This window comes from Apus apus, chromosome 1, assembly GCF_020740795.1.
Source record: "Apus apus isolate bApuApu2 chromosome 1, bApuApu2.pri.cur, whole genome shotgun sequence".
In the NCBI taxonomy this organism is placed as follows: domain Eukaryota; kingdom Metazoa; phylum Chordata; class Aves; order Apodiformes; family Apodidae; genus Apus; species Apus apus.
Window position 1 is genome coordinate 196,372,582 of NC_067282.1, and position 15,372 is coordinate 196,387,953.

At 40.0% G+C, this 15,372-nt stretch overlaps 1 protein-coding gene across 1 annotated transcript in view; it reads right to left on the reverse strand.

Moving 5' to 3' along the window:
- PCLO (piccolo presynaptic cytomatrix protein) overlaps positions 1-15,372 on the reverse strand; it is a 350,197-nt gene that overhangs the window by 170,754 nt on the left and 164,071 nt on the right. Inside the window, exons 6-7 of the mRNA XM_051622973.1 lie at positions 9,251-14,318; positions 6,864-8,878 (exon numbers count right to left, since the gene is read on the reverse strand). Coding sequence (XP_051478933.1) covers positions 6,864-8,878; positions 9,251-14,318 — 7,083 coding nt within the window. The remainder of the gene's footprint in view (positions 1-6,863; positions 8,879-9,250; positions 14,319-15,372) is intronic.

Genomic DNA, 15,372 nt, shown 5'->3' on the forward strand with positions numbered 1-15,372 from the left:
TTTACATTAATATCCCTTGGTTGAATAGAGAAGGTGTGAAATTGACTGATTTAAAAGTATAAGGCAAGACAGCCTGACCCAGTTAAATGTGCTTTAGAAAATAATGTTTATATGATCTGTTGACCAAATGTGGGTAGTCTTTCTGTTTTGAAGATCCAACAGATGGAAAAAAAAAATTCCTCATTTGAATCACATCAATGTTATTCCAAAAGATTTCAAATACAGCACAGGAAGCAGTAGCTTGAAATGTGGACAGGACTCTAAATTGTAAATAATGATGATCAGCAAGGACACAGTTAAATGTAAAAACAAGGTATGCAGAGAGTGGAAGCAAGACCAGGAATCCTGCGGGGAGTACTGACAAGTTGTCAGAGAAGCAAGGGATCAGGTAAGGAAGGCCAAAGCACAGATAAGAGTTGGACATGGCCAGGAGTGTTAAGAATAACAAGAAAGGTTTCTACAGGTAAGTCAGCAATAAGAGGAAGACAAGGGAAAATGTGGGACTGCTTAAGAAGGAAACTGGAGACGTGGCCATGCAGGACCTAGAAAGGACTGTAGTACTCAGTGACTACTTTGCTTCAGTCTTTACTGGCAAAGCCTCTGGTCACACTATCCAAGTTAGAGAAGGTGAAGGCATGGACTGTGGAAAGGAAAATCTCCCCGCTGCAGGAGAAGAGCAGGTTCATGACCATCTAAAGGACCTGAAGGTGCACGAGTCCATGGGACCCGATCCACAGCTCCTGAAGGAAATGGCTGACAAAGTTGCAAAGCCTCAGAGCCTTTGTCCATCATATTTGAAAAGTCTTGACAGTCTGGAGAAATCCCCACTGACTGCAAAAGGGGAATCATAATTCCCATTTTCAAAAAGGGGAAGAAAGGAAGAGCCAGGGTACTATAGGCCAGTCAGTCTCGCCTCTGCACCTGGCAAGACCATGAGGCAGATCCTCCTGAATGCTCTGTTAAGGCACGGGGAAAACAAAGGGGTGATTGGTGACAGCCAACACGGCTTCACCAAGGGCAACGTGGCCAGGCTTGAGAAGTGGGCTTGTGCAAACTGCATGAAGTTCATCCAGGACAAGTGCAAGGTTCTGCACCGGAGACTGGGCAATCCCAAGCACAAATACAGGCTGGGTGGAGAATGGGTTTTGATCTGGATCAAAAACAGTCTGGTGGAGAAGGACTTGGGAGCAATTGTGAATGAGAAGCTCACCATGAGTCAGCAATGTGAGCTTGCAACCCAGAAAGCCAACCGTGACCTGAGCTGCATAAAAAGAGTGGCCAGAAGGTCAAGGAGCGTGATTCTCCCCCTTTACTCAGCTCTCGTGAGACTCCACCTGGAGTACTGTGTCTAGTTCTGGAGACTCCAACATAAGAAGGACATTGAGCTCTGAAGTAAGCCCAGAGGAGGGCCATGAAGATGGCCTACGAGGACAGGCTGAGAGAGTTCGGGTTATTCAGCCTGGAGAAGAGAAGGCTATGAGGGGACCTCATAGAAGCCTTCCAGTATCTGAAGGGGGCCTACAGGAAAGCTGGGGAGGAACTTTTTTCAAGGGTTTGTAGTGAAATGACAAGGGGTAATGGCTTTAAATTGGAAGAGGGGAGATTTAGGTTAGACATTAGGAAGTCATTCTTTAGTGTGAGGGTGGTGAGATGCTGAACAGGTTGCCCAGGGAGGTGGTGGATGTCCCCTCCCTGGAAATGTTCAAGGTTGGATGGGGCTCTGAGCAACCTGATCTATTGGGAGGTGTCCCTGTCCATGCAGGGGGGTTGGAACTAGATGATCTTTAAGGTCCCTTCTAACTCAAACCATTCTATGATTCTATGATAATTTGGACCATTACTGGGGAAAATAATCTTAAATCTAGGTAAAACCACACAGTTACAGAAGACAGGTAAATCCTCTTTTACTATTTACACAGGGATAAGATTGTGTAGAATTGTGTAAGAGAGTGAGATCCTCTTTTCAACTCAGTTTTCAGCAAATTAGTTTGAAACACACACAAAAAAAGCATGTGACTTGATATTCAATTCCAAAAGGAACTCAATAGGTACATCTACATCTTCTCTGGATTGCTGGCCTGAATTCAAACTCAAAATAAAATCTCCTGTCCATGAGCAACGAACTAGCCTAATGTGCAGCACAGGGTTAAAACAGAAAATTAAAGGCAGTTACAAACATGTGAACACATATTTCTCAGACTATAAAACATTTCAGAGTATTTTACAGTAAGAGCTATAAGTAAATAACAACCCCTTTTAGCTAGAATTAGGCCCAGGTAACAAGGAACTGGCATCTTGTGCTCCAGCAATAGCAAAAATCTTTACCTGAAATTGTGGCATGACAATAAGATAGAACACACTCCCTTCTGCAGAAGGTAAACAGAAATACCCAACACCATGTAATTATCTCTACAATTCATCTGTATTAATTACCCAAGCAGAACATTCCTTGCTGTCATACACCTCTGGTGATCATCTCAGTCCTGAATAAACAAAAGAAGCATCACGGATATGATACATGGAAGGTTTTAATTTACTGGGAGCAACTACTCTGTTTTTCCTCTTCATTGCCCAGATGTACAGTATGTCTGAGAGTGAAGGACAGCCCAAACACTGAAGTCCTGACCTTCAGCTGAAGGTTGAAAAATTTAGAATACCACAGAAGGTGAAACATAGTTTAATGTGCTTTGTTTTCATTACTTTAAAATTTTTGTCACTTAAGAACCTTTACGCCTTTTACATCAGTATAAAATCATGTTTGCTTTTATTATGGTAACAGAAGTAAGGCTATTTGTACCTGAATACACAATATTTTGGGGTTTTGCTTGAAATGATTTTTCTTTTACCATATAATACATCTTTAAATTATATTTGCCTTACACCTGCAGCAACTCGCATCAAATGAAAAGTTTGACAAAAGTCTCTGCTAACTCCCTTAATAAACAGATTGATAGAATTTATTCCAAGTGTTGAAGGTTAGATGTACAATGTCTACCCTGAAGCTGACAGGCTGTTGACAGATGTGTCTCTGCATTAGTTTCACTAATACAAACACTTCCGCTGAGTCTTTACGCACTGCTTAGCTGTAGATGTTATATATGTGTGACATTTCATGTGAAAGATCTTCTGCAATTTGCTTCAGTTCAGTGGAGCAGGCATTCTGCATCCAAAGGCAAAAGGAAGACACCTTCCATCTTTGATTACACCTCTGCAATGTCTGTAAGTGCCAAAGCTGACTGTGACGGGCTTGTGACTTGATTCTGTGATGCATTGGTTTAAAGTTATTTCTTTAATAAACTAGACAGGCACTCACATTTTTTTGGTTGCAGCTGAATAGACTAATTTCCATCTCCACTTTCAATCTCTACTTACACTTTCTGGTGTCCTCATGGAAACCACTGCTATGGCTTTGCACTCCATGGACTTCTACCATACTGTACTGCAGAACAGTCTATTGAAGTCAGTCTTGGGGTGTTCATTGTCACTGTGAGCTCAAGTGGCACAAAGCTCACAAAACAGTAGAATTAGGTATCTTTGCAAAGGATTAATTCCAGATGAGTGGGTTCCACAACTTTTTTTGGTGCTGATAACCTACAGCTCTCATTTTTCCTTGACACAGCTATATAATTATATAGTAATATATATTACAAAAATGTACAGCACATAAGAATTACCAAAGGAAACACAATGGAAAGCAATACTTTTGCTTTGGATTAATAGGAAGCCATCATCTATGTTCAGTCAAGGGTTTATATAGAGACAATGAATTCAATAGACACTAAATGAAAATGTAAATGTATAACTTGTTATCTGAAAATCAAATGTGACATCACTAAAAGCAGTATTATGTAGATACTTACTATTATGTGATTAGCTGCCAGGTTATTATTCAGCTTTTTACTTACACGAGCTTAGATAAAATGTTGTAAGATCTTTCTATAAAAGGTGTATTAAGGAATGAAATTATATTTACAGCAGCAGTTCTAAAACATAAAGACATACTTTAATCATCTTAGTCATAGTCTTTGTAATATTTTTTTCTTGAAATGTTGTAATAAATATATTTTTCAATGGAAGAAGTACATGAATAATGAAAGTGCATTGCCTGAAGGATAAGGTATCCTTTCATTGTAATCCTTAGGAGACCATTTTTATTCTTAAACTTTCAGTCCCACTGATGGAGTAAGGATCAACTTTTTAAATAAACTTACAAAAAGAAGCTTGTGAAACATATACATGAATACATGAACACCTTTTTCACCTGCAGTGTTTATGACTGCAGAGAAAATGTAATCCTGGAACAAGAACTATTAAAAAAATAATGGGATATTCAGCCATGCAAACAATATTCATACACACTCCATTTCCCTAAGGTAGTGAAAGATCAATCTGTCATTTCCATTTTACTATTTTATATTCAGCTTTAGTAAATTCTCTTTTCCAGAGTGAGCTGATTCACAAGTTTATCTGAACTGAGCTTCATTGTTCTGAATGATGTAACTGATCTCTTCTATCCTTCCCTTTTTATAATTAGGCAATCAGGAGCTCTTCAGTCAGGAGGCAAAAAAGAGTACATGGAGAATTTACATACAAGGACTTTAGTTGTCATGGGGACTGTACAAAGAATAATAAAAAAAACAGTTCTGGTGCCAAAAACATTTTAGAGTTGAGGAAACATCTTACTCTCACACTTAGCAGGACAATTCAAATGCAATCCTGTGCTTAAACTCAAGTATAACAACAATATATTGCTGTATCAATAAAGTTTTACGGAAAAAAAAAAAAAAAAGTCAACAAGGTTTACACTTTGTAAGCAGCCACTCTGTGTGTATGCAAACTTTCAGGAAGAACTTTTGAGTGTGACTAAAGTTTCAAAAGAAGAATAAATCACTGTCCACTCTTCCCTGTGATTTCAAGACGTTTCAGTTCTAAAACTCTATCAGAAAGAGAGGGTATAACAGACTGAATGCTTAACATCAGAGCTGAATGCAGCCGTGATGGTCATGGGAGGTTTTCAGAGCAGCTTCCTTACCATATGCCACATGACACAGATAGTACAGTCCAGTTCAGATCCATGGAAGTTTTTTACTTTCCTTGCACTTGTCTGCACCCCATGTTCTATAAAAATGTCCACCTCATTTAACTCAGACTATAAGTATTTTGAGACATGCTATTTGCTGCTTTATGGCTATATTCTTATAAGAACATTATAGCTCATTACTGTTTGAGCTCAAGGTAAAATGGTAATAAAGATGTGGGTAAAAAATAAACAATGATGTGCATGCCCTTTGTTTACATGTTTCATTAATGAACACTGAATATGTTCAAACTCTACAGTAAAGGCCTTCAAATAATCAGTTCTTTATAGAATTTATCGTCCATCATACAAAGCACACAATTAATATCAAACACATATGCATCTATGAAATAAGCAAACTAAATAATTTATCCTCAGTAATAGTTTCACTTGCACTGACAGTTATTTTACAATATGATACCTGCTCTCCAATATCTAGTAAGATCTAATGCTTTATAACTAATGAGCAGCCAGTCTTCAAGATGATGTTACAAACCCCCTGTGTGAAACTTCAGTGCTGGTGCTAGCTTTCCCCACTGTGCTAATCTTGCATTAGGGAATGATGTTAATACAGAGTGTCAATGCTGTGACTACAGTTTTCCCCTCATATTTCCAAGAATTGTTTTCCAAGCACTGTTTTCCAAGCTGGAACAGCATAGGAAGCATTTAATATCACCACAAATACATGAAGCTGCGGAAACTGCTTACAGTGGGAGCCATGGAGGATATAACCAGATAATTCTGCATTTGAAAGCCACCAGAAATTATCAAACATCAGGAACAAACCCTCTTTATTTTATCCAGCCTGTACTAATCACTCATGTATTCACAGATAACTGAATACAAAAGATAAAAATTGCTGAAGAACTCAAATGGCAACACTTCCAGAGCTCTGACAAATAAGATACTGACCTTGCAAATGACAGAAGAGAATTAACTTGGACAACAGAACAATCAAGAACATGTTAAATTTAAAGCTATTTTTTTTAGCCAAGACTACTTCCTCTTACTCATAAATAGTGGGCTGATTCCCAAATCAGAAATCTTACTGCCCAAGGAAAAGCAATACTGCAGAAATGAAAAATATGAATCCTGATGATGTCAGCCTTATTCAAAACTGCCTCCTCTCACCCCCTAAGAAACAGCCTGCAACACTTGCCTAACTTCCTGATATTCCTTCTTATCCAAAAAAACCCAACCAAACAAAAACCAGATTAGTGATATGAGACCTTTTGGTCTGGGAGAGGTAAAAGATGTACACATTGGGACACAAGATTACCTGGAGAATCACAAATGGCTAAGAAACTTCATGAGGGTCAAAAAGGACAGCTAAGAAGGGTATTTTTAAATCTGGTGTTAGTTGCTTCTCAGAAGGCACTTGCAGTAATTTCACAGCAAATGCACCACAGGCTGTGTCACAAGAGCTGAGTCTTGTATGATTAGAAAGAAAATGCTTTTCACTTTCTGAAGAATTGGTGGTAACCACCATAATGACAATCAACTGCAATCTAAAACAGAAAGTGCCTTCCAAATTATGAAAAAGAATTTGTTGGATTTGTTTCTGAATCTTAGTAAGATTGTAATATGGACTCCCCTATTCCCAGGCAAAAAAATTAAGCAAAAAAATCATTACTTTAGACAGCAGACATTCCTCAGGACTTTGCAGCAAGGTGTGCAAAAAGACTGATTACACAGGTATTGCAAATGAGTGTCAGTCCTCAGCCTGCACTGATGGCTGTAGAATTACATATTTAAAAAAATAAAAATACAAGCAAATACTTCTTACCATGAAACCCTCAGTGTACTGAAACTGAGCTCTGGAACTGTCTTCTGCTGTGGGACTCAGGGGCTTAGGATCAGACATAGATCGTTGCATCATCTTTGCTGCCTTTGGGCTTGATGGAGGAACCTTGGCAATGTCAGCATGCAGCATCTTCTGAGGGCTGATGTCATCAGTGATGGGTTTTTCATAGGGTACAAATGCTGACTCCATAACTTTGCTTGGTGAAACAGGTGAAATGGGTGAATAGAGAACTTTGGGAGATTTGGGAGGGGAAGGGACTACCTGCAATGTGGAGTCTGGACGAAGGTGGGATGAGTATCCTATCTCTAATGGCGTTGGGCGTTTTTTGTCTTTCTGAGGAGATGAAGCTGACAGATATTGGGGACTCTGAGTATCTGATTCAGTCTCCGTCTGACATCCCAAGCTTTCTCCTTTATATGTCTTTTCTGGTGCTGAAATGTGTTTTATGATTTCAACCTTAGCATCCAATCGGGCCCTGATTGAAGGTGTTCTTATCGTTCCTACAGGTTCTGTTTGTACTGAAATCTCTGCCACTGTCTGAACTGCAATACTAGATACTTTGGAGAACTGTTTAGCTTTTTCTGCCTCAGTAGTACTCTCAGCGTATTTCCCTACACGAGGCTTCCTTCTGGATCTGCTAGAAAGATCCCATTCATCTTGTTCTTCATCATCTGTCTGAACACTCGTATCAACACTCTTCTTAGGTCTCCGTCTCCTGTTTGTGTAACCTCTGTCTGCTCCATCTTCATCATCAGTTTGTACTCCACTGTCCACTATCTTTTTGAAGCACCGGGGCTCTTCTTCCAGGGTCTCCTCAAGCTCCTCATATGGACCACGTAATTTTGGCATAGAACTTCTTTTTTTCAATTGCTTCTCCTCTCTAACATCAATATCCTTAAGAGACATTTCTGAAACAGAGCTTAGGATACCAGACCTAGGTATGTACTGAGTAATGCCATCTGACTGAACTGTATACCATGCTTGACTTTGTGGAATTTCAATACCCAGTACTCCTGAAGCCGTAGTGGTCACATCATCAGCAGGCCAAAACTGGCCATTTTCTGTAGTTGTATACTGTCCTTCTAAAAGTGTTTGATCTGTGGTAGTTTGGGGTGAGCCAGTTCCTGAAGGGTCATAACCGTACTGATATATTTGACGAATTTTTTGCTCCTCTAACTGTTGGTGGAGCTGTTGTTGAAGTTGTTGGAATTGTTCAAGCTGCAGTTGTTGCTGGGCTAATGTCTCTTGCCTCATGATAAACTGAGCTTGTCGTTCCTCCTCTTGCTGAAATAAGAGATGATGTTTCATGGATTGCAGCTCCTCAAGCTTTTTTTGCACCATAAACTTTTCTTGTTCCCTAAATCTTTGAATTTCCTGACGTTCCCATTCCAGCTCTTCTGCAAAGCGCTGCTGCTTAATTTTCTCAAGTTCAAGAAGTTCACGCTCCAAATCAAGCTGCTGCTGTTTGCCTTCTTCAGGGGCAATGAGAAGGGCAACCTCGTCTTCAATTACATCTGGATAAACTTCAGATGCTGTAGTTAAAGCAGGTATCAAGTTGGTAGGCTCAGTGGTAATTGTTTCTAGAGTAAGAGGTGGCAACCCTGTCTCCATATCAATGGCAGTAATTGCACTATCTTTTTCAGCTGCTACCGTTGTCAAGAAGCTGTATGATCTGGGGAGTGGCTGATTCTGTTGCAAAGTCGATAAAGAGGGCACCGAGTCAACTGTTTGGAGAGTAGGTAAATCTCTGGCAGTTGTACTGAAAATAGAACCAGGTTGGGTAGTGATGGCAAAAGTGGATGGGATTGGAGTTGCTACTGAAGAATAAACAACACCATTGGATGATCTTAAAACACTTCCAACGCCAAACTGAGAACCCAGAGATGATACCATTCTTGCTTGGGAATACTGTGGTGTACTGAGCCCGATGCCAGAAATGACCTGACGAGTCTCTGGATAAGGACCAGTAGTCTTGCTTGAGTAATCCATAACCTCACCTGAAATTACAGGGCAAAGTTACAGTCCAGTCCCACAAAACAATGCTGCTTTGTGGATTCTGAAAGCCATCCCATCTCGATGAATTAAATGGGAAGGGGAAACTGCATGCAAATCTTCAGGTTAATGATCTACTTTAAAAGTGAAGCAAACAGCATTTCTGAACATGCAGGCACATGCAGGCACCTCTGTGCAAAACACGTATGTAAAATGAAGAAATGAAAAACGTGTAATCCAGAATAGTTTGTCACACTGTCCAAAAGAAAACAATACAAAAGAAGGAGGGGAAAAGTAATAAAAAAATCATCCTGAAATGAGGTGAGGAACATCAAAATTATATTTCAAAGAAAGATCTGCTGCTGTGTCATACTGACCTGCAGTAACTCTTCCCGAAGTAAGATCTACGGCTACATCAGTTGCCCCAACTCGATAATCAAAGCTGTTCTTGCTTTTGTATGCAAATAGTCCAGCTTCTGATAAATTTGTGTCAGACATAGATGGTTTCATACCTCCCATTCCTCGATAGCTATATGACCCTGAACGATCATACTGATAATGGTCATCTCTGTAACCAAAGCGATCCTCAGGAAGTGTTACTGGTGGCTGCTGTGCTGTACAGCTCCTACCAAATGGCAATTTATAAACCATATCACAGCAGACAGCTCTTCTCCCTGCAGTCAGATCCACAGGCTTTTCATCATCTTCTATTACTGTTGTTATGATACCTGAAGTAGTTTCATCCATTGTTACTACTGTTCTGTGAGATTTTGTAGTGCTCAGATCAACTGCTCCACCATCTATCGGCTCTTGAGAAGTGGAGAGATCAGTCCAACCATTTGTAACACCAACAGGTGGTACAGTAACAGGCTTCGTAGGAGCCCATGTCACTGCCTGTGTTGACATACCTAGGGATAAATTTATTGGCACTTCATCTCTACCTACAGAGAAGGGCTGGCTGCCTGTTACTCTGTATGCAGGCTCAAAATGCTTTGCTGTTGTTAGCTGGAGTGGCGTTGTCATTGCATGTCCCAGATCCACAAAGGTGTCTTTACTGGCAGTGTAGCTTACAGTGGTGGTGCAGGTCATTACAGCTACCGTCTCGGTGACCACAGACAGAGAAGGATCAGCAACACACGCAGTGCTAAGATTTATTATAGCTGGTTGGACAGTACTTACTGGCCGCCCACTTACATCACTTGCTGGCATTTGCCTTCTCACATCCATGGAAACGGCAGACAGATCCATGCAGCTGTCCTTCATTTCAATATCCATCTTAGTTAAAGTGCGAAGATCTATGACATCACCCAAAGGATGGAATCTTCCATTCTCTCTATACCTGGGTCGATCTACTATATGTAGTGGCTCTGGCGGTATAGTAATAGCAACACTACCTAACCCAAAACCAGGCACTGGAGCCTTAACCACAGACACTGTGGTCTTGGCTACCCCTGTTGTTACTACTTCTGATTTTGAACTAGGCATTTTTTCAAAAGTTGATTGTGTTGTGACAGGAATAGCTTGCACAGCACCTGAAATATACATACTCTGATCTGCCATACTCTGAATTTCCATAGTTTTCATGGATGGAGTAAAACCTGGTTGCATAGGCTGGGCAATCTGTTCTTTAGAAGGTGCTTCTAAAGGCCAGCTGGTAACAGCCTGACTAGTTATAGCTTCTGTGGGAGTGCCAGGCTCAGATGGCAATGTGATGACAACATAGGTTTCCTGTGAGGGTTTTGCCAACCTTGGTGAAGATTTGTTAGAGTGTGGAGACAAAGGGGAAGTGGGAGATGCTATTTTGTATTCAGCCGCAGGGACCAAATTCAGAGTCATACTTGAAGTCAAGGACAAACCTATTGGTTTGGGCTGTGTTTCTGCTGGCTTATGAACAGTTATTGGGAGTGGAGGAACTGCCGGCTTAGGAGCAATTGGAGGTTTAGTTACTTCAGTGGGCCTGTGACTGAAAACAAGCCCTGCCGGAATGGAGGATGGTTTGGGTGGCACAGGTGGTGGTGTTGGAGTATATGTTTTTGTGATAGATACCACATGATTCTTTAATACAGCTGTGGACTCTAGAGTTGGAACACTTGTCACTGAAGGTACCACTGTGGGAGCTGTTGTTGCAGGAGTTTTAATTTGTGACTTCTTTTTGGGATAAACAGCTGGCTTGGGTAAAATAGGAGGAGGTAACGGTGGTGGAGGAGGTGGTGGAGGAGGAGGAGGCAGGGGTGGCAAAGGTTGTGCAGGAGAATCCAAAGAAGGGCTTCTAAAAAGCGGGAATACTTTGGATGTTACAGCAGGAGCTGAGGAAGGCACAGAGACCAGGCCAATCTTACTTGCAACACTGGGAGTAGGTGCAGAAGATGTTTCTGGTGCAGACTCTGTAACTGGTACTGATGCAACACATACAGGTGGTTGCTCAGATATAGCACTAGTAAAATAAATCTTTTTCATTTCAACACTCAATTCTTTGTGTGAATCTTCATGATGAACCTTGACAATACCAGCCTCTACGGAACTTTTCATTTTTCTAGCTGCTTCCTCTTCTGCTTCAGAGGTATCAAAGGTAATGGTCTCAGCTGCATATTGCTTGGGTTTTGTAACTGTAGTTGTCACTACTGAAGGAGTGGCTTCAGGCAAACAAATCGCAGTTTGATCCACACTTCCCATATCTGATGCTGTAGTTGGCTTTTTAGTGGCTCTGGCAGAAGAGTCATAAGGCATGCTCACTTCAGAGTATTCTTCTGTAGATGTTAAGGGAACTTGGGTTACTACCCCGACACCTTCAGAATCTGCTGGTTTAGTTACAGCATCTGTTGTATCTGTATAACCTGTGGTTGCACTATCTAGAGGTGATGAACTATCTGTGGTACAAACTGAAGATGTAGACGATGTTAAAGAAGCTGTATCAGAAGGTAAAACTGATGCAGCACCTTCTGATGTTTCAGAGTAGGTCAACATTGATGTTTCATGAGAAATTATTTCTTGAATTTCTCTGGCATAATCTGTTAAGTATTCATCTTCAATTTCCTCTGCTGTAAAATGCTGTGTTATTTTAACATCTGGAATAGAAAGCGTTGTGCTACTGACAGGTGATACATCTGAGATTGCTGAAGTAGTGCTTGATGTTAAAGATGTACTATCTACCATTTCTCCAACATTAGATATCTTTGTATCAGATGAAGGAACAAAACCCGAAGTTGGTTGTGTTGGACTGGATCCAGGGGTTAGCTGCATTTTCTGTCTTTTCATAAGCTCTTCATAAGCAGCTTCTGCATCTAACAGCTGTTTTTCCTCAGTGCTGGAAGTTACTGTGCTGTCTAATACAACTATTTCATGACTTTCTGGGATAATATAAGAACTAGAAACAATATCTTCTTGAGGTACAATAGAATGTAAAGTCTCAACACTGTAGTAGTCTTTCTGTAGATCAGTAACTTTCTGTGGCTCTTCATAGATCTGTTCTGAGGCCCGTATTTTTTTCTCTTTTCCTCTATGTTCAATATATTCATTGCTCTCATCTTGTCTCATTACAAGATTAGCATCAGTTGTTCCATTGTAAGTATCCTCTACTAAAGATTCATAAATATAATCCTCTATTAGCATTCCACCATACAAAGATTCTTTTTCAAATACTTCATCTTTTTCATTTGCAATTTGAAATGATTTGGACTTATGGGTCTTATGCATCATCTCCTCATATACCTCTTCGGCACTTTTCAGTGCCTTTTGACCACCTTCTTCTTTTGGGAGTCCAACTGGTTGTTCATCGGTTGGTGAGTACAGAGAGACAGCAGTAGGTAATTTGTAAACTTTTTGCACTTCTATTATTTTTTCTGGGCTGATCTCAAATCCTTCAGGATCTGACTCAATGCTAGGTGAATATTCAGAACAGGAAGATCTGTGCAGCTCTTCCATTTCTGCTGCTTGTCGTAGTTCTTCTGTTGGAGATGCGTCTTCAATGGGAGAGAGATTACTTGGTGGAGTCTTTGGACGTTCCCTTCTTCGCTGAGCTCTCAGTTCATCTTTGTCCTTTTTAGATTTTTTGCTAGAACTTTTTCTTTGTTGCTGTTCTAATTCACGCTGTTTTTCTTGTTCCTTTAGCAGTTCTTCCTCTTCCCGCAGTTCTTCTTCTTCTGAAGAATCTTCAATAGTTGGAAGAAGAGGACCATGTGTCCGATGTCTGGCCTTGCGCTGTTGTTTGCTCTCTCCTCCTAGTTTTTTGTGACTAGGACTGCTGTCACTATCTTCATCAAGAGATGACACTGAAGTAGGAGATGTACCTGGTGTGAAACTAGAAGCATGTAAACTAGAAGACCCTTCTCCTCTAGATCTGTCTTCTGGTGAATCTGTAAGACTCTCCATCTCTAGCTCAGGCTCTTCATCAAAATACAAAATACCTTTCTGTTGTTCAGATGCTTCAGAGTATTTGTTGGTTATTGTACTATTTAATTCTATTGTTTTGAAACGCCGAAGGCCTCCTCCTCCAGTTACTGCAAGTTCTTCACTGTCTTGACTTTTAGTTTCCCTGTATTTTGGCTCTGGGCTTTCATCAAAAGTCTCATCATCATCATCATGCCATGAATGCCTTCTTCCTGCATCCTCATCATAGCCTGCACTACTTTTCCGTGCCATTCTTCTGTGTTTTCCAGCTGTTCCTTTGGCTTTGCTTTTCACTTCTTCTTTCTTTTGGCTTTCAGTTACACTGATCTCTTTGAGTTGATTTCTAATGAATTCATCATCCTCAGAACCTGAGGCATCTTCATCAGCACTCATCTCTATAATCTGTTTTCTAATGAAGTCTTCTTCATCACCTGATCCCTGACTGTCATCTCGTTTGTACTCGTCACTGCTCGAAGAACCAACACTAGTTCTTCTTTTTCTCCTTGGGACAGGTGAATTTTCACTCTCACTGCTGTCTTCTACAGAATCATAGCGTTGTCTTCTTGCTGATATGTCATCTCCTTTATCTTCTTTCTTGTAGTCTGCCTGGGAGGACGCACTTCCTTTAACATCTTCTACAATGGTTCCTTCACCTTTTTTAATAGCTTCTAAGTCTTCCTCATCAGAACTGTAAGATTCTGGAGTGACTGGCAAAGGCTTTGTTTTAGGTTGGTCCTTTGTCTCTTCACCACACACTTCATAAAGCTCTTTGCTTTTCACAGATTTTTTATCTGCAAGTGTACTTGCCTGAGCTTCCAAAATAGACAGTACAGTGCTTTCTAATTTAGCTAGATCTGAGGGGCTTGGTGGGCTTTCTTGTGAAATAGTGTCTTTTTTATTAGATTCTCGGAGTAAATCCTTTTCATCACTGGGGATATGACTTGGAATTTCACCAAGTGAACTTGATATGCCATCAGAAGAATACCCGGTGTCACTCAGACCTTGTGGACTTTTCTGTTGCTGAGAGCTTGATGTGTCAGATTTGTCATCCTCCTTTTCCTAAAAAATAAATACATACGTGTGTGTACACATTTACATATTCATTCTTAATGTCTCCAGGCAATTAAGTACATGTGAATTATTTTCTAAAAGATAAGTTCGTTTCTCAGATGAAAAATTATGATGTCAAGAATAATTATATTAAACCATATGAGACTGAACACTATTTTATTATTGTTTTTTATTAAAAGCTATTAAAATGTCACAAAAAGGTCCTCAAATTTTGAGGTTTTGCATTGTATCTAACTATGCTTTGCATGGCTGTCCACACTGGCAACTAATTTTATTACTTGCATGATAATCTTCTGTTTTTCAATATGAAAAAACACTGTATGTATAATATCCAGAATACTTAGGAATTATTATCATTTGTTTGAATATGCATAGGACAAGTTGTTTGAGGATTAATGTAAATGAATAATTTTAATTACCTATATTTCAAAACTGCCTAAATTGTTATAGCTATAAAGTAATATAGCTTGCCAAACATAAGCCTGCAGTTTTTCTGGGGTCTGCTCCTTTCTTTGCCCATTTAATCTTTTATAATTATCCATCAATATGTAAATCAACTCAAATTTTGGATCTCTGGTCTAATTTTGTTGGTTTGAGTGTTACACACTGTAACATGCAGCAGAACACATGGAGTACTGAAGCATGATTTAATGCAATTGGGAATGTCCCTATATCTGCAGTTCAGCACTGTAAAAAGATTTTCTGAGTACCTCATAAAAAAAGTTTCTCAGTAAATTTGTAATGAAGAGGTAAGCTGCTGGTAAGGAAGTGTAATTGCAGGCAAGAAAGCATGACGGCCAGCTACTGACCAAAAGGAAGAAAACAAGGCAGATATACTTGACTGAACATCATAACCAATGTTTCCCTTCTCACTCCTAATTAAACACCCTTAGTCATTCTCCTAGCTTCCACATCCTTCGTCACTGTTCTAAACGACAAGAACCTCTATCCCCTTCTTCAGACAACAAAAAAACCAATAACGTCCTATAGCAAGTAGTTCCATACCAGAGTTTCTCTCCTGCTTCTCTCAGCTGTGAATTGC